This window comes from Tachysurus vachellii, chromosome 15, assembly GCF_030014155.1.
Source record: "Tachysurus vachellii isolate PV-2020 chromosome 15, HZAU_Pvac_v1, whole genome shotgun sequence".
NCBI classification, from domain to species: Eukaryota; Metazoa; Chordata; class Actinopteri; order Siluriformes; family Bagridae; genus Tachysurus; species Tachysurus vachellii.
Genome location: NC_083474.1, coordinates 14569412 through 14592804, shown reverse-complemented (window position 1 = coordinate 14592804; position 23393 = coordinate 14569412). Strand labels below are relative to the sequence as shown.

The window sequence follows — 23393 nt, the reverse complement described above, 5'->3', positions numbered from 1 at the left end:
AAAAAAAAAAAAAAAAAAATCAACTGATAATGAGTATGTGAACTAATGTATAATGACTCACCTTGGTCAAATTGCCGCTGTATGCTCTCCATCTCAGCTTTATTGCCACTCACCCTGTAGATTCCCTCTGTGGTCAGACCTGGAAAAAATGAGAGAGAACCTATTAATTTTGATGCAGATCTTGTTGCAAGGCAGGAAAACACAATGTACTGAATGCCGGTCCATTGCAGACCATCACAGTCACTCACACCTTGGAGCAATTTAGAGAAACCAATCCCCTGACTGGTATGTTTTTTGAATAGGTGAAGAAACCTGAGATCCCTGCAAAAACCCAGAGTGACATGGGGAAAACAAGCAAATCGGCACAGACAGTAATTAGACCCATGTCCCTGGAGCGACAAAGTTCTTTCCTATTGAACAAAACACTTGGATGGGAAGCCCAAGATGTGTAAAGCTAGATCTCACAATGCTTGGCGCACCAATTTTGTATACATGTGTCAAGAGATAACAGTGATTGGCTTGTATCACTAGGATGACCAAGTTCTGACCAAGGATGAGAAGGTCAAGTTCTTCTAAAATCTGAGTCACATATAGCCTGGGAACTAAATATATTTAAACTAAATGACAGAGCAAACACTCAGACAGTATTAATTCAAAAGTCTAAACAGTCCAGAGTATTCATTTAACTTCCTCCTTGTTTCTGTCAAGCACTACAGATGCCCGAGGTTCCTATTACGGGAAGGTAATCCTCCAGAAGGCTCCATTCATCTAATCACAAAAAAACTGCCTGCGGTGTTTAGCCAATCAAAACAAGTCAATAAAAAAGGATGTCAACCACCAACAGCACACAAACATGATATCATTTTGTGTTTTTTCTCCCAGGCATTTACACCCTGGACCCTCATTCTACAGATGCTGACAACACTTCTGCAGTGATGGACAGCTCAAGACAAACTCGGAAACAAGGCAGCTTGGCATAGTAGTGAAGCTCATTGATTTGCCACCTGCTCCTATGTGAACTTCCTTTCTATGGAGCCTCAGGCTCTAGGAGTTTGTGTGTATGAGCAGACAGATAGGGTCTCTTCCACATCTGTATACATCATAACAGAAGACAAAGGGTAAAAATGAGCGAGAAAAGGAATGCAATACAGAGCAAGAGAGTGACAGAAAAAGCAGTGAGGCAAAATGCAATGGAAAATAACAGTGTGAGTCACTGTGGCAGAATAACGCCCAGCAGGGTGAACCAACCATGACATTAAGATCTGACTGCTTTTTATGCTCATGTGATGTGATTACTAGACTGAATGCCAATGCAGCTTACAATGCAGCATGAAGTCACACAAAGCAATACATCAGTGAATATAATATACCGGGACATCATTTGCCACAATGACTAATTCACAGTTCATTATCCCTTATTTTCATTAATGAACATTTCCTCTACTGATTCACATACTCCAGATCTGAATGTCAAGCAGAATTATTATTTTAACTCTAAATCCAGCCAAAACTAATTTAAAGCAGTGGTGAGGTGGAGAAAATGACAACAAAGTCTGACCGCACCAACTGATGGTCCAAACTTTAACCACCCTTTAAACAAGTTTTAGCAGAAATGGGCTTGGGACACATTACATTTTTTACAATGCCAACCAAAGAAAATAAGAAAATCCCACACAAAGAATAAAACATTTAACTTTTGCTGTGCTGGATTGTTGTTTATTCATCAAACCCTCCACACTAAAAGATTCGCTGAAATTAAAAATTCCTGATCAGTTAAATACAGTGTTTCATAAATTGTTCCCCCATAACAGCTCCTGTCGTCACACGACGACTTTACTTGGATTCTTGAATTTCTTTTTACCAATTGCCTCAGTGACCAGTAATCTACCCAGGATGTTGACACTCTGTTTTTTTTTTTATTGGACATGGTCTGTGAGAGGTTAAGGTTAGATTTCCACATCCCAGACCACAGGATAATATAAGAAAGATAATTGTTTAGGACCAGTCTAAACCCGGGACACAACTGAGAATGGTGTTGCTATGAAAACACAAAACAGGTACTTGTCAGAGTGTAAAATGAACCCTAAACTCTGATTCGCTTTTCTATACTTAGCTGGGACAAAAGACTGCCTCACGCAGCTTTTAAAAATAAAAAAGCCCAATTCACTAGCTAGAATTACTCATATTTCTCTGCACTGTTGTCAATAACCATAACAATGGTATTTCCTAGTGTTTCAGGAGAAGTTCTCAGAAGCTTAACCATTCTAAAAAGTGAGAGAGAGCGAGAGAGAGAGAGAACAGAGGGGAAGAGACACTGCATCCTGCTTGAAAGTGTCCGGGCGAGGACAATACAAGGAAGTCCTCCTTCATATCTGTAGCTCTCGCTCTCTTGCTCTGTGAGTGCATGTCATAATCACAATCCATTATTCTCCAAATATCAGTGAATGTAAGGTCATACACACACTCACACATACACACACAAGGAGAAGTCTCCATGCTCACACAGGGGTCAAAGCACAGAGGTCAAATGCTCACTATGCCCTTAGCACCACTGATGCACAGCTTCCTGAGCAGCACTTGTAACCCCCAAAGCGAGGTCATTTCCTGTAGGCAAGTTATGCATATCCTCTCTGAGCTATGCACTACACTGGCATTTCAGCAGTATCACATAAATGTGAACTACACAAAATCGTTCAGAAGCATGTTCATCTGTACGCCACTCCTTCATATGTAAGAGTGAATTTCGTCCTGTAATACAACCTGCATCTATGGTCTTCTTCAGAGCTCGTATTAAATCAAAAATACACCACTGAGAACTGTTTACACCTGGTATTGTCATGTGTAGAAATCATGTCTGCTGGGATCGGATTTCACAAATAGCTCTGCTGACCACGCAATCCTGTGCTATTTTCCTTTTTCCTTCATTACATAAGGGTATTTGAATCTGTAGCCGAAACCCAAATTAAAGTCTATGGAGTATACAGTGCACAGATTCTAGAATGACAATATTATTATACACCACACAGTGAACATGTGTAGTGTGTAAAGACATTTGGGGTTTGGTATTACTGTACAGTATATGAGGAGCTAAAATCAAACAAAAATATATTCATCTATTAATATGCATCTAGACAGGCTGATGGTGGAACATTACCAAAGTATATAATTTTATAATTCTCATTGTTTTCTTTAATTACAATGCACCTTTCATATAGCATCCACAAGCTAATTAAACTAGTAATAATACAAATCTGTACAATAAGTAATGGGCTATTCACAAAGTGCTGTATGCCACTGGATACTTTCATACTCTTCCTTATGTTGTTATTATTTGGATATGGCATTTTTAATATGAGTATTTTGCTTGATAAAGGTTTCGTGACTCCATTCTTAGGTTCAAAAGATTTGACCCCGTTCACAGCTGCATTTAACACTGGTCACTTCTGATCAAATCACTTGAAATGCATGTTAATATAAAGCAGTGTCTAAATGTTACACTTTCTCACAGTATTCCCATTAGTGACAAGGTCACCAGGCTGAAAGAATGGCAAAGCCTGCTGGCCTTTACGTCAGCCATGAATACCAAACCGCATAAAGCATGCCCAGACATGCTAGAACATGTTAATAGAATGATAGTGAAGAAGAAGAAATGAAGGGATAAAGAAAATAGAGTACAAGACAGGGGTACAAAAATATGACAAGCAGGAAGCCTAAAGAACAATTGGTGGACAAAGCCTTGGTAGCGTCAAAGATAGGGGCACGCGTGAGCAAAATAAAAGTCAAACTGCAAACGCGTCTTAACACATAACGTGTATGCCGTTCTAGGGGTAATGTCAGGGGGTCAGAGGTCTTCATTTTCACATTTTTCCCAATCGTAGGGTTTAGTAATGACTCATTACCAGGGTCTATGCTTACTTTCCTAATGAATATGAAAGAGAAACAGTACTGGTGTGTGTTAAAAATACACTTTGGCAACTGTGACTAAGCACATCTGGCTACATAACTGTGATCATTAAAAAAATGGTAACACAGCTCTCAGAGTGGGTAGTGTGGTTTGCCTGAGTGATGTGGAGCAAAACATCGGCCATAGAATTAAATGCACATTAATCATTATCTGTGCCTCTGTAATTACTTAATTGTGAAAGGTCTGAATTCTTGCAAAAAAAAAAAAAAAAGGCAGCTTCCTTTCTCAACGGATTTACTGAACATCACTGAACTTCACAGATTTCCCCACTTTTTTGTTTTTATTAATTTACTAATGTATTAATTTACAATCCTAACAGCCAGAAGGATGTCTGATTCTGTCACAGTCATGGAGTTGCTATAAAAGAATTTAAACTCCCATCCAAATTGCTTGCAGTGATGTGGAAGATGCGGTAATTAAGAAGGCAAGGAAGTGAATTCAAGTGAGTGTGTCACTATTGTTGCTATCAGTGCATCAGTGTGTGGTGAGTTGTAGCAGTTGGCTCCACCCAGAGACTCCAGAAATGAACTGAGACCAAAGATTGTACTCATTTCCGGGTCTCAGATATCGATCTCTATGGGGAAGCTATTGAGCAGAAAATTACATTGCTGAGCCTTGCATTCCACTGCTATTGCAGAAACACACACAGGGATACATCTCATCAATACTTCTTTATGCCCCCTAGTGGTAAAAAGGTTTGGTCCAAAGGGTGGGGTTTACATTCACAAGTAACTCCAACATTGAAGTTTGAAATTTTCTATTTCTATTCAGAGATATAAACACACAGACTATAAACTGTGCATGCAGAGTGTAGTGTCTGTCTATGCACTATCCTCAGCTACGTTTTAGAAAACCACGGGCGCAACATTTGTGCATGGCTCACAGTTTACGACTTCATTTTAGATAGTGCTGGACATCTGCCTTCCCAAAGGAATCGCTATCTGTTCCCCCAACACAAAGAATTGCACTACAGTCACATATAAGGGCCAATGAATTAATTCCCCATGGACAACCCTAATCCCTGTAAGCTAACCATGCTAACGGTGCTGACCCAAATCAAATCTCTGCTGGCTGCTCAAACAGATGTTAACAACACTTGTACATTCCCCACGAAAAGCTACAGGAACACAGCATTACTGCAGATCCCAATCTGTGAGGATGTATGTTGCTCATCATCTCAGAACATCCTACACCATAATAATCAGACCTCACCGTGACTGATCGCTGAAAAGCTCTCACCATAGCTGGTAGTTTTGTCCCTTAGCATGTCAATGAAACATGTTTTCACAGAACGATGCTATTTAACAGACAGAGACAAACTCCAGGCTGCAATCTGTGTGACGAAAGGGAAAGTAGATTGTGAAAGAGGCTCATGACAAGCAACACTCACAAACATCTGGAAACATCATGGCTTGCAATTATCTTGAATTCACATTTGATGTGACACGTATGCAAAACATCTGCAAAGTGTAAGTCACTGTTTGTGCATTTACACCAGCATTATGTATGGTATGTTGAGCCAGCTGTAATTACAATTCAGTTTGTTTAACCTTACATGAAACAGTGGGACTAAGCTAAACAGCATATTTATTGAATATTTTACCCAAAGAAACACATATTTTGGAGTTACAGGTCACAAAGTCATTGTATGGAATGTATGAGATTTGTATGAAGCTTTGATTTCTCTTAAGTGGACAAAAATTCCTACCCTGTAATTTGATTCAGTCATCAAGCTGGAGGCAAAAGGGCTCACACTTAGCAAATTTGGTTACTAGTTTGTAAAATATAATAGTTACCCTAAGGTTCATCGGCATGCTATTAAACTTCGCTACTGGTTTATTCAATTAAATAATTAGCCAATTGTTTATTAGGCTTTTGCCAACTGATCAACACAATAACAAGCCTAAGGTTAGTAAACATGCTAATGGCCTTTGCAAAAGATTTTCAAAATGTAATATTAGCTGGCTCACTAGTGATTGGTTTTAACTGCACTGTATAATGCTTAAATTCAAGCTAGCTAGCTTGTAGTAAATATGAATACTTAATAAATTAGCACAGTGCTCTACTTTGATAGTTTGCTAATGTTATTTAATGTTGCTAAAAATATTTTTTACCAATGTTAGGCATGCATACTTCAATATTTAAAAATAGCTTTCAGGGCTCTCAAGTTTTAAAGACATGCAGGAGTGACATTTCCAACCACCCAACAACACACACACACACACACAAGTGTTTCACTAGGATCACTGACCACATTTTAACCAAATACAAAGTATTTGTTCAATTTCCATTTATTAATGTGTGTGTGTGAGAGAGAGAGAGAGAGCGAGAGAGAGAGAGAGGGAGAGGGAGAGAGATGTTTATTGTATGTTTATGTTTATTGTAAGTGTTTGTTGCCTTTTTGGACTCCTTTATCATTTGTAATGTTGCTCCCATTTAAAACAGTTCGACTCAAGCCCAGCCATTTTTTTGGTTTTGTTCAAACCGACCATCGAAAATACCCCTCGCTTTCATGTTTTTTTTTTTTCCCCCATTGGTTGTTGCGTTAAATCTTACCCATATACAATAGTGCTATTTTCTGATTGGCTATTGTGTACTCTCTTTTGTTTAATTGGCTGATAAGTGTCAGGCTCGACTAAGAGCTCCAGGGGAGACGCGCTTGATTCCTGCCCGGTTCCATAGACACAGCGGTGCGGACAGATACATTTTGGGTGATGCGGCATATTAAATATATGATAAATTGTCAAAAGGTTTTTCTGCGTGAGAAAAACAATGTGTGGAGGGAATGCGTGACAAAAGACCGAAATGCATGACTGTCACACTCAATGCGTGACACCTGACAGCCCTGAGCTTTATAAAATACTGTGTGGTCAGTACTATTGTCACCTAGGTGCAAACGGAAACTCCAAATGGACCCTTCAAATGAAGGGAGGAAAAAAAACTAAATAAAAAAAGCAGCACAGTGACTCCCATGTCTAACTGAAATGCTGTCTCAATTTGTTTGTAAAAAGGAAAGGTATATGTTTTATTATAAGATACATGACAAAAAAAAAACAGCAGCTGTGTGAGCTAGCCTTCAGTTTCTCAAGCCAGACTTCCAGAGTGCCTGAGGTTGTGACAAGGACAGCAAGCTATTTCAGCCACTTTATCTTGCTCTGAAAAAGCTTGTTGTCACAATGTTCAAAGGTTTCCTGAACGACTGATAAAACCAGAGCAGGGAAGTGTGTACGCACGATGGTGTGGATATGAAGCTGACTGGTCCAACTGAAAGTGTGAATTAACAAGAAAAAAAAGAAAAAGGCAAGGGCATGGAAAAAGAAATATATAAATAAAGAAAAAGCAACATGTCCGACATGATATAATAGACAGGAAGTTGAATAGCTGCAAGCAGGTGAGTGGAGGATCAAAATTACTCCAATAAGGAACCGGACACGAAGAGAAAGCGGAGGAGGAAATGAAATTACAAGCAAACATTGTTATCCACAGAGTAATGATCCCACAAGCACTGTATCCTCATCTCTATCATCATGTCTGCATGGAGTTTCAACACCATCTGCTGTGTCACACTGCCTCACTAACCTTGGCAGCCTTTACCTAATCAGCAAGAGTGCTAATCTCTGATCAGGAGTGCTAATCTCTGATCAACACTGGGGGACATTTCTTAGAAGTTTGTCACATTTTAATGTATAATGATAAATCTACTCTAGATAACATGCTTGGCTATTTCCTCCTATTTCTTAAAAGCTCCATCTTTACTGTTTAATCTTAGTGCTGTCAGTATGAGCGATGTGATCTAGCCTGTTGTTTGTGGTTGCTGTTAAGGGATAAATGGGGCTCACCAGTCAGTTCGATGTAACGGATGCACTTCTCAATGAACAGTGGGATGGGACGCTCTGGTGTGACAACGTTGACCAACGGCACACCAAAGTAGTTACTCTCCAGTGGTTTAGAAATGGACTGGCGTGGCTTTGGCCTGGTTTTCTTTAAAAAAAAAAAAAAAAAAAAAAAAAAAAAAAGAGAGAGAATAAGAGAAGAAGAACCATCATCAACTGCATCTGTGACCAGCCTATGAACATATCAAAAAGAATGTTATGTAATGATATATGTTAAAGAATACAAATGTAGAGAATGTATGGAAGGTCCATTTCATTTCAAACATCTGAAATTTGACCAGAAATCAGATCTCTCCATCATGCTTATTTGCACCCCCACTTATCATGCATTACAGGAAATAAAATTTAAGGAAGGAGATCAACTACCACTTTGTACATGAGCAGAGAAACTTAACACTGCATCTTAACCCATCATGAACTCCTAACAGTTGAGTAGCAAATTACAGCTGGGAGTTCTGCTGGCCAGGATGAACATCAATAAACTATTGATCCGCCAATGTAGCTTTATCAGTTATCAATATCAATTTCAGCACTCTGAGTATTGGCTGATACCAGATACTGATCTAATACTGACATCTTCTTAGTATGCAAGGTGACTAACAAGTGCATGTTGCCAAGTTCTGTCAAAATTTACATACATTTTCATGTTCATGTGGGGTGTTCACATGCATGATTGATATCATGGCCTTACACACTATATATGCTCACAACACTCATAAAATACACCAAACTGGATCGAATAAAAATATACATCATGTCTGATCTGATAACAGACAAGCATTTCAAGTCAATATTGTCTCAATACTGATAGTTATTAATATGGAAATATATTTGCCAACTAAGAGGTTAACAATGTATAGACTGGGAATGATTGGAGAAAGAAAACAATTATAAAAAAATAAATAAAAAAATTCATGATTAATAAACCATTTCAGACAATGACAGCATTCAGATTCCATCACAGACAACATTGTCTGAAAGAATCATAAACTAAACAGACTATTTTAGTCGATGAATTACTTAATGATTATAAAATCTAAACTCTAGGGTATATAATTTACACGCTACCTATGACTATACATAGTCATACTATACATATAATGGGAATTAACAGGTACACTGAAATTTTTATTTATTTATTTTTTTGGGCACTGTTACTTAACAGATTTTATAGTAAATAGGGCTTCATGATTGAAACAGTGATACAGAGACAGTAAACAGAAACCTGTACCAAAATTTTCCATCATCAGGGAGATTTTCCTTGCAAATGTTGCCTCTGGTTTAAAAATAAAAATTAGGGATAAATAAAAAAAAGCATCTTCGGAATTAGTTTATTCCTGATAGGTTTCTTTATGACTACATCTACTGTGAAAACCGCTACACAAATCAAACTGAATGTGTTGACATTCCCGGCTATAGACGGTTCATGCATAATTGAGGTTCTGTTTAGAAATGATCTGGATGTCCAGTTACCCTGCCGTCCTCTGAAAGCTCTGCAGCAGAGCGTCACACTATGTCTGCAGCACTGTCAGTCAACACAAAGGGAGAGAGGAGGACAGAGAGCATGAGAGCCTGATGCTCATCAGATTAGAACCTGCATTAACAGTCTTCATGTCTTCTGCAACTTTAAAATCAATGATTATGAGTAGTGATACATTTTCATATGCACCATCACAGAGCACTCTATCCAATTTATATGTTTCCTTTAGTGTGATATGAAGTCAGTCCATCTCATCGTCTCATTTTAAGAGAACAGCAAAATAACTACTGCAGCTCCAAGCCTTTTTAAGGGGGGTTGTCCACTGGGGGCCCACGGTTCTGATGCAGCAAAAATATTTCAGCAGACAAAAAATACTGAAGTATAACTGATAAACCTCTGCGAAAACTAGTCCCAGTTTATCAAAGCAAAGCATCCAGATTTGTAGTTGCAGCTTATGCATTTAAAGAATTAATTAAAAAAATATTAATAATAAAAGCTCATCAAACCACAGACTAGTTACAAGCTAAAGATCTCTGCTTACCATCTCTGTTCTGATGATTAAACTGACACAAACAGAATTAAAAACGAATAGACAAAGAACTATATTTTTGCTTGTGTAAATTTAAAACTGACATGGCTCATCTGTGTCAGTGATGTAATCTGTGTCTGTGATGTAATCTGTGTCTGTGATGTAAAACAATCAAATTCTCTTATTTATTCATTAATGCTCTAGCATTAATAAGTATTTGTTGTCACCATTCAGTCACCTTAGTTACGTATCTGAACCTTTGCAAGCAATACATTTTTATGTAGCTTGAACTTTACGGATTTCGGTATGAATAACATGGCCTTATAAATCCATTTTTGGGAGCATTAGTGTCATCATAGTATAATGTATAAATAAGGGCTACAAAATGAATCGTGTTGTTATATTTATTGCGACATATGGAGAGATGCAATTATTTATTTTTTTAATATTATTTTTGTATTCATACAAATAGCAGTGATGACTCAGTGTAGACATCAATGTAGACTTTTAACACGTGACATGACTCATTTTACATGTCTGACATGACACACAGAGACACAGACAGCCACACACAGGGTCAGCCAAACACACTATTTGCTATTAGACTGGGGAAAAAAATTAGGTCAAACGCCAAAAAGACTATGAGCAACAGGAATGTGGATGAGAAACCGGCACTGAAACTCAGGGCCATATTTGTGACTTACATAAATAAGTAAAAAATTATTGCATGAATAGAAGTAAAAGAATGGACAAGAATTTTGCTTTTCTTGAATAAATATGTAAATTTTTCTATGGATAATAAAATGATTATATACAGAGTTCATACATGAAAAATACTCTGTGAAGCCAATAGATGTCTTGCGATGTTTTTATTATACACTCAGCATAATGTCAGCAGAATTTTTTATTTTTTTGCTTTAAGAAGAGAAATGTTAGCATTTGACTTCAGGTTTTGCTTCACATCCAATAAGACATTAAAATAGTCTTAGTTTATTGCATCTCATCCTTGATATTGCTATATAAAGCATATTAAGGTTTTTTCCATTCCATGTAAAGCCTTAGTAAAAAAATATGTTTGCGAAAGACAAACATTGAAAGCTATATGACAAGATCATGAATATCACACACACACATACACACACACCAAAATATTTGAATAAATTCCTGCTGGTGGAACTAGGTTCACTACTTAAGCTCTCTCTACTGCAGCCTCACACTAATGGGGCATTAGTGTGGAACAGGGGGATGCAGGAATTTAAAACATTCCCCTGGCTGGGTGAGGAGATTTTGAAGGGAGCAGGAGAAAAACAAACATTTCCGGCCTATCAAGAGGGAGATTAAAATGAGAGGAAAAGAGTGAGCAAGAGAAGTTGTGTGTGTATATTTATATATATATATATGTGTGTGTGTGTGTATGTGTGTGTGTGTGTGTGTGTGCGTGCGCACACATGTGTGAGTGATGACAACCCAATACAGGAAAGACTCAAGGGGTGGATAAATGGACTAAACAAATACAGCTCCTTAAAGCTAATAGATGTTTTTTCCTAAGGGTATTTATGCAACAATAACAATTTAAACAGTGGAACAATTATATCTCAATTATATAAAAGAGCATTGCTGGACATTACACTTATGACTGCAACAGGTGACTTATCCAGACCCATGACAGCAGCTTCTCAGACAGATGGTCTGAGAAACTGCTGTATAACTGGCTGTATAAGCATTCCAGTTATAATTGAATTATATCATACCCTAAATGGAGGGCACAGCTACAAAAATCATGTGTTAAAAAGTGTTGATATGCATTTGAGTTTTTTAACTAAATTAAATTGATTTATTCAGTACAATTCACTTGTCCTACTCATTTCCTTCTACTGATCGCCTCGGGCAACCTGAAGCATTTTCAGAGTAACAACAACTACAACACAAAGCCAAGGTTGGTCATGCAACATTCACCACACTTTTAGTACTTCAACCCAAGCCAAGAATAACGCTTGACTGGGCTGGACATGGGTACAAAGTCAGACAAACCAGTTTCAGGATTCAAATAATGTGTCACACCTTAGAGGCATTTAAAATGGCAACTGGTTTGCTAAGGTCATTTTGGGGACAGGGGAGTGGGGGCGGACTATACGGCTACATCTCCAGGTTTGTAATTTGTGATTAGAACATGGGTCAAAGATTTGCCTTAATCCAGGATAAAGCAACGCAGTTTGCTTGCGCGTGAGTGAGTAAGAGTGTGAGTGAGTGAGTGAGTGAGTGAGTGAGTGAGTGAGTGAGAGAGAGAGAGAGAGAGAGAGAGAGAGAGAGAGAGAGAGAGAGGAAGAGCAAAAGACAGATATATTTAATATTGAACTCTTACAATAAGTAAAAGTAACTGTTTACTTTCTACAAAAACAATTAAGCTCTAAAATAATAAGAAATTATGGATATGAAGAAAATTATGATTGAAAAGATGAATTTCTGAATTATAATCAATACAAAAATATGTGCATTTTTGTCTGAATATAGTATGAGCTTGTTTTAATCTATTAACATGATTTTATAACCATATAACCAATAATGCTTTTCAGTTGTTGGATCAGTTGGTCCCCTGACAAGTGAAGATTACTGGTAATGGCGAAGGCTCTCCATGAATGAAAATAATCACCTAACAAGCATGCGCTCTATATGTTTCAACTCTTAGATACGTATAACGCACATCATGACCTCCAGTCAAAAAAAGTTCAATTGCTTTAAATGCATTTGGCGCATTTTGTTGCATCATTATCACCCTACTGCTTTTGTTGAAAAAAATTAAAAGTAAATTCTTGTTGTTTTTTTCTTAAAATGATTTGGTACTGTTGATTATGCAAGTGGAACTTCACTGGAGAAATGGAGATCAATGGTGTGAACTAAACAGCCAGATTGTTGTTGATATCAGATGTTTTTTTTTTAGCCATGAGGCTATGCAAACTACAAACTACACTACTTGTTTATAAGGTATTGAGTAAAGATAATACCTTTTAATTCAAACACATGGCCAATATTAGTTCACGCATATGTCCAGATTCCTAAGAGAAAGGGAAAATATTTTCCTGTGCCTTAAATCCTTTCAACTCACCGAGTAGCAGTGTGACGCACAGCATGCTTAGGCTAATGACAAAATATGGGACAAATGAACAGCCAATGTTGCAAATGATAAAGTACAAATGCCATTTCAAAGCTATAAAACAGATTTCAACAAAACACTTTTTACCTGGCCTAAGTCAAACTGCTATAGTTTACAGCTTCATCAAAACAAAAGCTAATACGGAATATATTTTCTCATCATAACACTCTCAGCAAACACAAATGAGCAGAACTCAGTTATTTAATCCTTAAAACTGCGTATATACACAGATTGAAGCGTACCTTGCCAGTTCTGCGTAGACTCCTCAATATTTTGTTTCTCTTAGGGTCCTCACACTCTTCGTTCAAAGAATTATCCCCCTTCTGTATCCCAATCTCGTCTTCTTTGGCTTTGGGTGGACCTCCAAGCTCATCATCACTGCCAATAAAACTTGTGCGGAAATTACTGAATTTCCCCAGACGTTTAGAGCGATCGCGGTATAATCGTGGCTTGACTCCAACAGCAGACAATTTGCGCCTGCGCTCTAGTGAACTGCTGTCTGCCTCACTGTCTGAGCCATTTCCCCCACCATTAGAATGGCTCTTGTTTGCATTGCGAATGGTAATGATTTTACCCTGTGTGCTATCATGTGGGACTGAGTAAATGTTTTCCTCTTCTGTGGGGCGGTGCTTAGGTACAGCATCTACTGGCTCAGAATAATCAGAAGGATCATAACCACCATCACTGCTTGGAGGCCATGTGACTGAAGGTAATGAACGTCTGTTACCTCCATGGTCCATGTAGGAGCCGAGACTAACTTTCCCAAATGTAACTGTAGGCTTGGGTCGCACCTGTGGCGGAACTTTGTTGTTAAGCTTGCTTTCAAAGGTACTGATTTCAGAAATAACGCTGAAGGTATCGCTACTTTCCAGGTCAGAATACTTAAAGCCATGAGTCAAAGTGCTATCATCTCTATAGATGGGGTAAGGTGGTGAGGGCTCGACATCATCTTCAGAGTCCAGCAAGGGAATACTTGGTGACCCACAACGAGGTGAATGGACACTCTCATTGGTACTGCAGGCCTCTGCTACATTGTCATACATATGTGTGGCCTCTACAATTGTCCTTTTTTCAACTACCTCCTTTAAGAAGGGCTGGAAGAGATCTATTCGATGTAAGCCACCCACTACCCCACCAGGTCCACAGACAACAGAACTGAAACGGCCCTCAATTTCATGAGCCAACTCCTCCCCTTCAAGCAGTTGATCACGTGCTACATTCAATTCGGTTAGCTCCGCTTGACTCTCCCCAACTGCCAGCAGCTGCACAGGTATAATGTCTTGCACTTCACAAAGAAAGGCGCAAAGTGTTTCTAGGGAAGCCTTGCGTTTTGCAGAGTATACTGAAATGTATCCATGCACTAAGCGGCTCTTGCGTAAAGAAAAAGCAGAATGATATGATAGCACAGCTAGGTCAATGGTTTGTCTTTGGCTACCAATAGTAAGGTCCAACAACACTGATGTGCCAATTGATAGGTTGGCAGAAGGTCTGCAGTGTTGAGAATGTAAGAATGGTGATAAAAGTTGGTCTACATCATAAGTGTCTCCACACATGACGCACATTACAACATGTAAATCAGCCTCCAAAGTCTGTTGAGCATGAGAGTCTCTAAAACGGGCACGTGGAGCTGGCAAAGGAGGGGAGCTACTTCCAAGACTGCAAGATGATCTCTGTATATCTAAGAGGCTTTTTAGGACTTGGTTGATCTGCTTTTCATTTAGATTGCGTGCATAGCCTGCACCTGGAGAAGCAGGATCAAGGTAAGTGCACTGCAGTTTCCCAGCAACTTGTTGCCCTTGTATTATTAAACTTTGGGCAGTTTCTCCTCCAATATCCCCAATTGATCCAACTCCTCTCTTGGTGACCAATAGAAGTGACATGGGGAGCTGTGCCAAGCTGTTATCCCTTCGACTTATGGTTGATTCTCGAAGCTTCTCAATGCTTTCAACGACATAGGATAATGATTCTTTAGAGTTATAGAGACAAAGGCATCCCTGTGGGGTAAAAGTAGGTGTGTGAAAAGAGTTAACTGGTAAGCGTACATTGCCTTCTATAGGCCGAAGCGCTAGTTCATACGTTTTTCCATCTAGTGTATATCGGTCATCACTGGTGCACATTGCTCTAATCTCATTGGCCAACTCCCTTGCAAGTCCATCTTTTCCAAGGATTACAAGATTAATCCTGTCCACTTTTCCCTCACCATACTGTGACTTTAAGGTGCCATCAAATGCATACCGAGTAGGAAATTTTGAGGCCAAGATTTGCTCAATCTTGCTGTCCACACAGTAAGGGCTATTAGGGCAGGTCTCCTTTGTTGGATGGTAGACAAAATGGATATGCTTGAGTACAAGCGCATCCCTCTCAGCTTGAAGTTTTTGGAGGGCCTTAAATCTCTGTTCCTCTCCAAGAACCTCTTGAATTGCTCCCATTTTTTCTTTGCTGGGTTTGGCATCTACCTCAAGCTCATAGAACAGCTCCGAATACTCTAGCAAAAGCTCTTGGAAGTCCTCTTTGGCTTGATCAATAATCTCCTTCTGATGCTTGTTGTAAATATCTAGATACTCCGGTTCCTCCAGCCACTGGTAAAATTCCTCATTCATTATAAAGCTTCGAGCCTCCTCCCAAGGCTTGCCAGGAGTGACAAATGGAGATGCAACCAGTTTCTCTTTGAATTCTCTACGCATTTCTGCTCGTTTCCTCTCATTTCTCAGGTGCTCTAAATGACTTTCATAGATGACTTCTGCAGCTGGGGTTTCCAAAAGATCCTGGGGTATGCGCTCATCTTCCATGTTATCTATATGTGGCGTAGTTTCCCACGGTGTGTCATCTAAAATAACGAACCAGGTTGAGAACCCACGTTTCGTCTCTAAAACCTTCTGTACCCCTGACCAGCTCAAGTGGTCAATCTCATCTAAAGCTGGTACCAAAGAAAATAGAGCCTGTGGAAGTGTACTTAAATAAACCTTGCGTCGTTTTTCTATGTGTTCCTGTTTGAGCCTGTGCACATGTTGTTGAAATAATTTCTTGGCTTTGGAAGTACCCTCAAGGAAGACATAGTCTTTGTATTCTGGGGAACTTTGCATTCTGCGATTGATGTTGGGCCATGTTTCATTGTGGTTCTTCACAATGCAATTGACAAGCCACTCATAGCGGTCTTTAGCAGATGCTATCTGCTGGCTCTGCTGCTTCAGGGCCTCAAAGTAAGGGATGATCTTCGGTTTTCCTCGACCCTTATCTATCAGCTGCACTAGGGTGAGGAAGGCAAGTTCAACATTGACATTAGAGCGTGCTGAAGTCTCAACTACCTGCACATTTTTCTTGGCCAGGGCAAAGGTGTGAGCGTCCTTAATATATCGCTCAACTCCCTCATCACACTTGGTCAACACGAGTACAACTGGTTTCTTAGTCTTTGCTAACTGGTTGTACAAGTTGGAAACAAATTTCATCTGGTCATCAAAATTACGGTTCATTCCTCTGCTTACATCAACACAAAGAAGAAACCCATCTACAAGAAGCTTTCCTTCAGGCATTTGTTTTTGCTCAAAGTCCTGTTCAAGACCCAGCTGATCAGTACAGAAATACATGAGCTTTTCAGCAGAGGCCAGTTTGGGGGAAGCTGCCCTCTTAATATAAGGCTGCAGTGCAGTGCTCCGATGTGGCTGGAATGTCTGGTCGTCAATGAACTCGGTCTGCTCCACCACATGTATTCGGCATTCAGGTCCCTCCTCCAATGTTCGTGTTGCCTCACCCCAGAACAAAAAGTGGTCATTGTTTACCACTCGACCACCAAAATCACTAGTGCTCAGAACGGAGGTGTGGTCCAAATAAAAATCATCAGCGCTGGGCCGTACAAAGCGATTACAAATGCAGGACTTTCCTACCCCACACTGCCCTTTCTCTTTCTCAGTCCCGGACAAACCTACTACAACTAGGTTGTAGGTTGGTGCCCGGGGATCTTGTTTTTTTGCCATAATTATCGTTTGAGGCCACTCATCTTGCCATTCCCAGAAGCTCTAGTTTGAAAGCTACTGGGTTGTTAATCCATCCAAACACATTCAGAACATAAAAAGGTCCTCAACTTCTTAATTGTTTAGGGGGTGGTACAGTGTATTCAATACTCTTAGTGACCAAATCTTAAATACAGTGTCATTTGTGCACTTAGAGCAAAAATGCAGGATCTTTGTAGAGCAACGAGGCAAAAAGCCTGTGAGTGGGAGGTTGGGTAATTGGGAGGAAGGGGAGAAGGTCCAATGTGTATTTAGAATGCTGTGATGGAGGCAGTACAATTCCAGCCCATTTCTTCACAAGTGTTCTGTAGTAGAAACAAGTTCTTGGGTTTATCCTTGAATATATGCCTGGAAGAAAGAAGAAAACAACAAGTGTGAGTAAATTTTCATCACTTTGTGTTCTTTTTTGACAATGCAGGTATTAACCCAGCAGGTTTTTTCCATAATCACAAAACCCAAAAATGAAATAAGGATACCAATAATTACATGGCAAATTGATGCAATTGTACAAAAGATAATTAGAAGACATGGCAAGTCATGGTTGATGTGTGGCTACATTTGTTTGGATATCAACTCAGTACATGGTACATACACACAATACAAAGATGAAAGCTTTCTTAAGCAACTTAGGACTAATTAAGCAACTAGGAAGGCCAAATGGCTTTTCAAAAACTGCAACTGCAACCTGGAGCCTTTCCAGAATCTGAACTCTCAAATGAATAAAAAAAAAAAATAAAAAAACCACAATAAAATAAACAATAATTTTTAGACAATGGAGTTTAACTTGAGCTCTCTTTTTTCAAATGAGATGAATAGATAGGGGAGAAGTTTATCATTAAATGTCATTAAAATATTCCCAACCATTTTTAACCACAGTGCTTCCTAATGATACTGATGTTTACTTTTGCTATCTAAAATAAATAGCAAAGGTTCACCACAGACAGCAGCAATAAGGATGATAATTTCTAAGTAAACACCAAATTAATGAAAGTATGGAGTACCTGTTCATCCAACCAAAAGTGGAATAAAATAAATTGTGCTGTGAACATCAGAATGACTGTGGGCAAGTTCGAAGTGCTACTGAGTGTGCTGCACAATCTCTAAATATACAACAAACAAATTACCAGAAACTGACCAACTCCGAGTACCAATTGGCTGCATGGTTAGACTTTTGTCTAAACCTTTCTTATTGTCTACTGAGTTATTTTAAAATTATGTGGAGCCATAATACCTCACTGGAATTTCCACTAAAACAATCTTTGCCAGTTTTGGTATAGCTCAGCACTACTTTTCGTCGAGTTTGTGTCGTCCCCACATACAGTATATATTTCTTTGTAAAGCAGAGATTTACTGACGGCTCACGGTTATCAGATGAGTCAATGACATGATACACAGGACTATATCGCAAGAGATTTATAAAAAATGTAAAACCCCATTGTTGGGGAAGAGCATTTCTAATGTGTAGGTGCTCATATAGATAACTAATTTCTCTTTAAATCTCAAAAGGTTTTCTTTTTTGGTGCCAACATTTATGTTCAGCATGAATAGGCCTTCATACTCTGGCTGAAGTCACAATAGCCTGCCAAACTCAACAAAAAGCTGAACAACACAGACAAGGGGTATAATCACTGAACAGTCAGACAGAATCAAGATTCTATGCCCTGTTCATTTGTTTAGTGAATATTTCAACGAAAGCGCTGTGGATCATGAATACTGCTTTCCAATAGTTTATGATGGTTCAGAACTTTCAAATACACAAAGCAGAACTCAATAAGCACTCATCACAATATAAAGTAGGTTGGCAGTGAAAATATTCTCTAAAATCCAATTCTAAAAAAGAAAAAAAAATAAATAAATAGCAAAACTTTACTGGGATTGAAATTTTGAAATCCTTCTGAAAACCTGAAGTGATTTTTTGACACCATAACAAATTTAGCATGCAGCAAATTCTTTTCTATTTATAGCCAGAGCAACACAAAGGAAAATCTATATCAAATGCAGCCATTCATGGTTTTATCATTAATAGAAAAAACATGAACCAAAACACTATTCTGTAAAATATTGACAAGCCCCGTAACAACACATGGTTCATTACTGGCAATCTGCAGGTCAATTCAAGATTTGTGATAAGGCGAAGGGATTCATGGTTTATTCATACACTGGACTCCCAACAAAGCTTTTCAGAAGTCTTATGTTGCTGTGTGATTACCCAGCAATCAATGAACACTGAGCAAACACAAAGTGAGCTTTAGTGGCCTCACCTGCAGACGTACAACTGAAAGGCCTGTATCTGCAGTTCTACTGCCTCCACCCACTCCCTGGAGAATAAAGGAGAGAAGCTTCCATGTGGTGCAGTATCAGGGGCGGGTCAACCCAGTGTTATCTTAAGAATGCAGGTGGGAAAAAAACCATGTATGAAAGTGACTGCTGACATTCACCACCACGTTGTCTGGTGAGAAACAAAATGCACACTACTCAAAATAATGAAATGGTTATTGTTAGCCTTGTTATAATAATTGCCTGTACTATTATAATCCTTTAATTGCTACATGTAGGATTTTATCCCTGATTCCCAATTTATTTGTGCTCTGGTAACAGAAAAGGAACACAGCAAAAAAAAAGTAAATCTGTTCAGCTCAATAACCTCCTGCCACTGAGACTACGAATCATATCAGTGCCCATTTTCTTCTCCCGCTACACAACATGACCCACTTCTGTTCCACACTGAGACTGCATTTCATAAATCATTTTAATTGTGATCACAAATTTTGTCTTCCTTAATTAATTGACCATAGCCTACTGCATCGCTGGTGTGAGAAGCTAAAGTCATCTAATTGGTTAACTAAATATCAGTGTTTATTGATTCTGACATGTTAAATCACCGCCTCCTGATTCCTGTGTTTTAAACTGTCTAACAAATCACAGTAGGACATTTATTTTCTGCCAATTTTACAGTTATGAAAAAAGATCACTAGGCAAGTAGGCAAGATCTACAACTACAACAATTTCCTGCTGTGTTTATTTTAAAAATGTAACATGATAAATAAGACTAAGAATCACTCTTATTAGGATTCAACTTTGTTCAAAATTTGGCAGAAGAACTGTAATAAATATTCCTGATTATCACTGTAACCATCATCAAGCAGTAATACCATACATATGAGAAGTGTTTATCAAATTACTAGGCTATAAGGATTTGATTACACCATCTAGACAGACTGAAGGCATAGAAACACCCTATTCCCTGTCAGGAAAAAGGTGGCAAAGTTGCTCAGCAACAGATCTATTTCAAAGAAATAATCAAAAAGAATAATATAAATTCCTGTTTTCAAACACACATGCACACACAGGCACACACAAACACACACGCTCTTGGCCCAGCCTAAATATGAGAGCAGTCAATTAGGGCAGCCAAAGCAAACAATCTATGCAACGCTTATAGGTTCACAATCAATCCAGTAAGTCATTTGTCTAGTTTAGGAAACCCGTCTTAATTATGTGCCATCCACAAGTGAGATTTGCAAATGCTAGTTCAGTGTAAGCAAGCACAGTCACATCTGCTTGATCACTCCCAGTAGAGTGTTTGCACGGTTTTCCGCAACATTCATATTTGGCATACAAAAGAATAATCAGGAAATTTATAAAAATGAGTACCAAACAAAATGTCTTAGCTCCTTTATTCTGTTTTGTTGCCACACTAAAATCTTAAGAAACAATAAGAAATATCTAACGAATAACCAGTAATGCTTATTTATTAATATGAATTATCTGTTATTAGAAGATTTGCATATTCTGTAGTTCTGTTAAATTCATACTTGCTGTTTTGATAAATTGCTGATTACTGGGGCACTAAACTTCTCTGCTGCACTAAATCACTTTTTCATTTAGCCCTCTGACAGCAGTTCTTGCTACCGCAAAGAGACATCTACTTTGTTTGCTGTTATCTTAGTTCAAATTGCCAGAATTATTTGAATCAATACAGAATTAATATATGAATGCTGGCTCTTAATAGCAAACTCAGAGACCGTAAAATTGGCTTTGATAAAAAGCTCATCTTTTTCATTCTCTGAAACCTGCAGCAAATATGTTTTCCTCAGCACAGCAGAAGTGTGCTGAAGTATAAGCCTGTGGAGTCAGAACACTAAACCTGTCAATCAGGAATGCACTATTCACCAATCAGAGACAAAATCTTTTTGCATTCATAACCATATTTGGATATAGCCGAACTGTATCCGGCCCGCCAAAGATAGACTTACTGGCTGGCCTGGGGGCTTCTGAGTGTCCAACCACCTCAGACACGTCTGCTTATGTATGAGAGTAGCTTTGGGCTAGCAAACACCTGCAGCTCACCTGCAGAGCAGCAGAGTGAAAAGCACTGGCATGTGTCACTTTTCCCGCTGAATCATGTCCCCTGAGAAAGAGCCACTGGACAAATAAGACTCGTGTGGCCACAAGCAGGCTGGAAACCATAATGAAGAGCAATAAGTGTCTCACAAGTTTGTGCCTAGCAGTGGGCATCAGGATTAATAGGTGCTAAAAATTCGCAGCGGAAACATTAATGCAGGATCAGTGTATTCCATCAGGTTCATCAAAAGGAACCACTGCAGTTTAAAACACAGTAAAGACGTGATCATAGAGACAACTCCGGATGGCCTTTGGAGCCTTTGGCTGCTCTTAAACACAGGTCACATTCCACACTCCTCAGCCTGGCCTGCACATGTGCATGAGAGCTGTTAAAATGGCCGAGGCAAGTGGAACAGAGACTGGAATTTGCACACGCTTCACTCCAAGTCATCAGGGTCATGCTGTCCGCTGACTGAGCTGGACACCACTCACAGAGCTGGACTCAAATCCTGACAGCTTGAGATGAGTACCTTGTGTTACAGCTTGAACTTCATGCTATTAGTGACATGATACAGATGGGTTAATGCACCGCAAGGGTAAATGGTGCATTCAAATAGTATGAATGACTAAATTAGTAAAGGACAGGGAGAAAGAGCTATGAGATGAGTTAAGGGAAAAAGAAACAGAGCAATTCACAGGATGGACAATAAGAATGAACACACAGTTTATTCCTTAATATGTTTAGCAATTCCAAATTCCACAATGCTTAAATTTAAGCATCTCCTTTGCTGTTAAATTGGACAGCTGTAGCCACCATCAGGGTCTCCGTAATCTGCACAAATCCATAGCACAAATTTATTGCCTTTTGCCCTGCAAGCCAAGCACTTATGCTTCACATTGCTTTTCAAATCACAAAGTGTATGAGCCAATATAAGCTGAACGGATGCCAGTTAAAAAATTAAATGACAAAGACAAAGGCATCTTTTGGTGGACAACTTCACAATCATTTCTGAACACAAGAACTGCTTCAAAGTCTATAATTATACCAATATAGATACTATAAAAGTAGCAATAAGGCTTAAAACTACCATTAATTTCTGGTTAAAGGTCTTTACAAACAAATGCTTGCCAACATAATCACAGATAATAGGATGTTAGTTTATTCTTAGTTCACCTCAACAAGTTGTGGAGCATCAGTAAAATCAATGAAGTGTATTGTAAAGGTACTGAGGATGTCAGTGTGAATAAGAGGATATTAACATATAGTAATAATGTGCTGCTTGGACCATTATTCCCACTAACATATCACTGTAATAAAACGATGATGCTATTGCACGAGTCATCAGTTTGTGGTGAAATAATGCCAGCACCTGCTATGTGTTATCTTCTGGAATATATACAGTGCAGAAAATGAGATGCCATTCAAACACTCCAGTGGCTCCTTCCATTTCCGGCCTGTTCTTGGCAATGCTATATTTCATAAAAGAATCTAACCAAAAATGATAGTGATGATGACAAACTAATGCAACAGAGACACAAACACACTTTAGCTTGATGGATGTTTCTCTCCAGCCCATTCCTCTCAGTGAATCAGTACTAATGTGGTGGTAAAGGAGGATATTCTCTTATTCCATTTCTTTCTCACTCTTCCTTTCTCACTCTCTCGCGTGTTCACTCTCAAGAGACCTGGACTCCATTAGAGTGTTGCCAGGGGCAGTGAAGGAACGGAGCCCTTGCACGGACAACACTTCCTGCACGAGAAGAGGTCTCAGCTTAGCGAGAAAGACGGACAGACAAGAATGGGGGAAGGGAAGGAAATAAGAGAGAGGAATGGATTGGAAAGATGGCATGAAATATTCAGTGCAGCTGTAGAGAGTGTTAGTGAAGAGAGACACAGTGTTATTTATATGCAGTTCAAGGAGACCAGAACCTTATTGTTACTGTGGCTTACAACAAAACGACCCTTTATTCATGAATGCAGCAATTCATTAAGCACTGGTACTATTACTCCATAAGACAAACCAT

The 23393-nt window shown here is 38.9% G+C and overlaps 1 protein-coding gene across 2 annotated transcripts in view; it reads right to left on the bottom strand.

Annotated features, from left to right (window-relative positions):
• arhgap35a (Rho GTPase activating protein 35a) overlaps positions 1–23393 on the bottom strand; it is a 66535-nt gene that overhangs the window by 11677 nt on the left and 31465 nt on the right. For both annotated transcript variants that reach the window (XM_060887604.1, XM_060887605.1), the window contains 3 exons: positions 13260–17372; positions 7804–7945; positions 62–139 (listed from right to left, as the gene is read on the bottom strand). In XM_060887604.1, coding sequence (XP_060743587.1) covers positions 62–139; positions 7804–7945; positions 13260–16988 — 3949 coding nt within the window. In that variant the 5' untranslated portion in view covers positions 16989–17372. The remainder of the gene's footprint in view (positions 1–61; positions 140–7803; positions 7946–13259; positions 17373–23393) is intronic.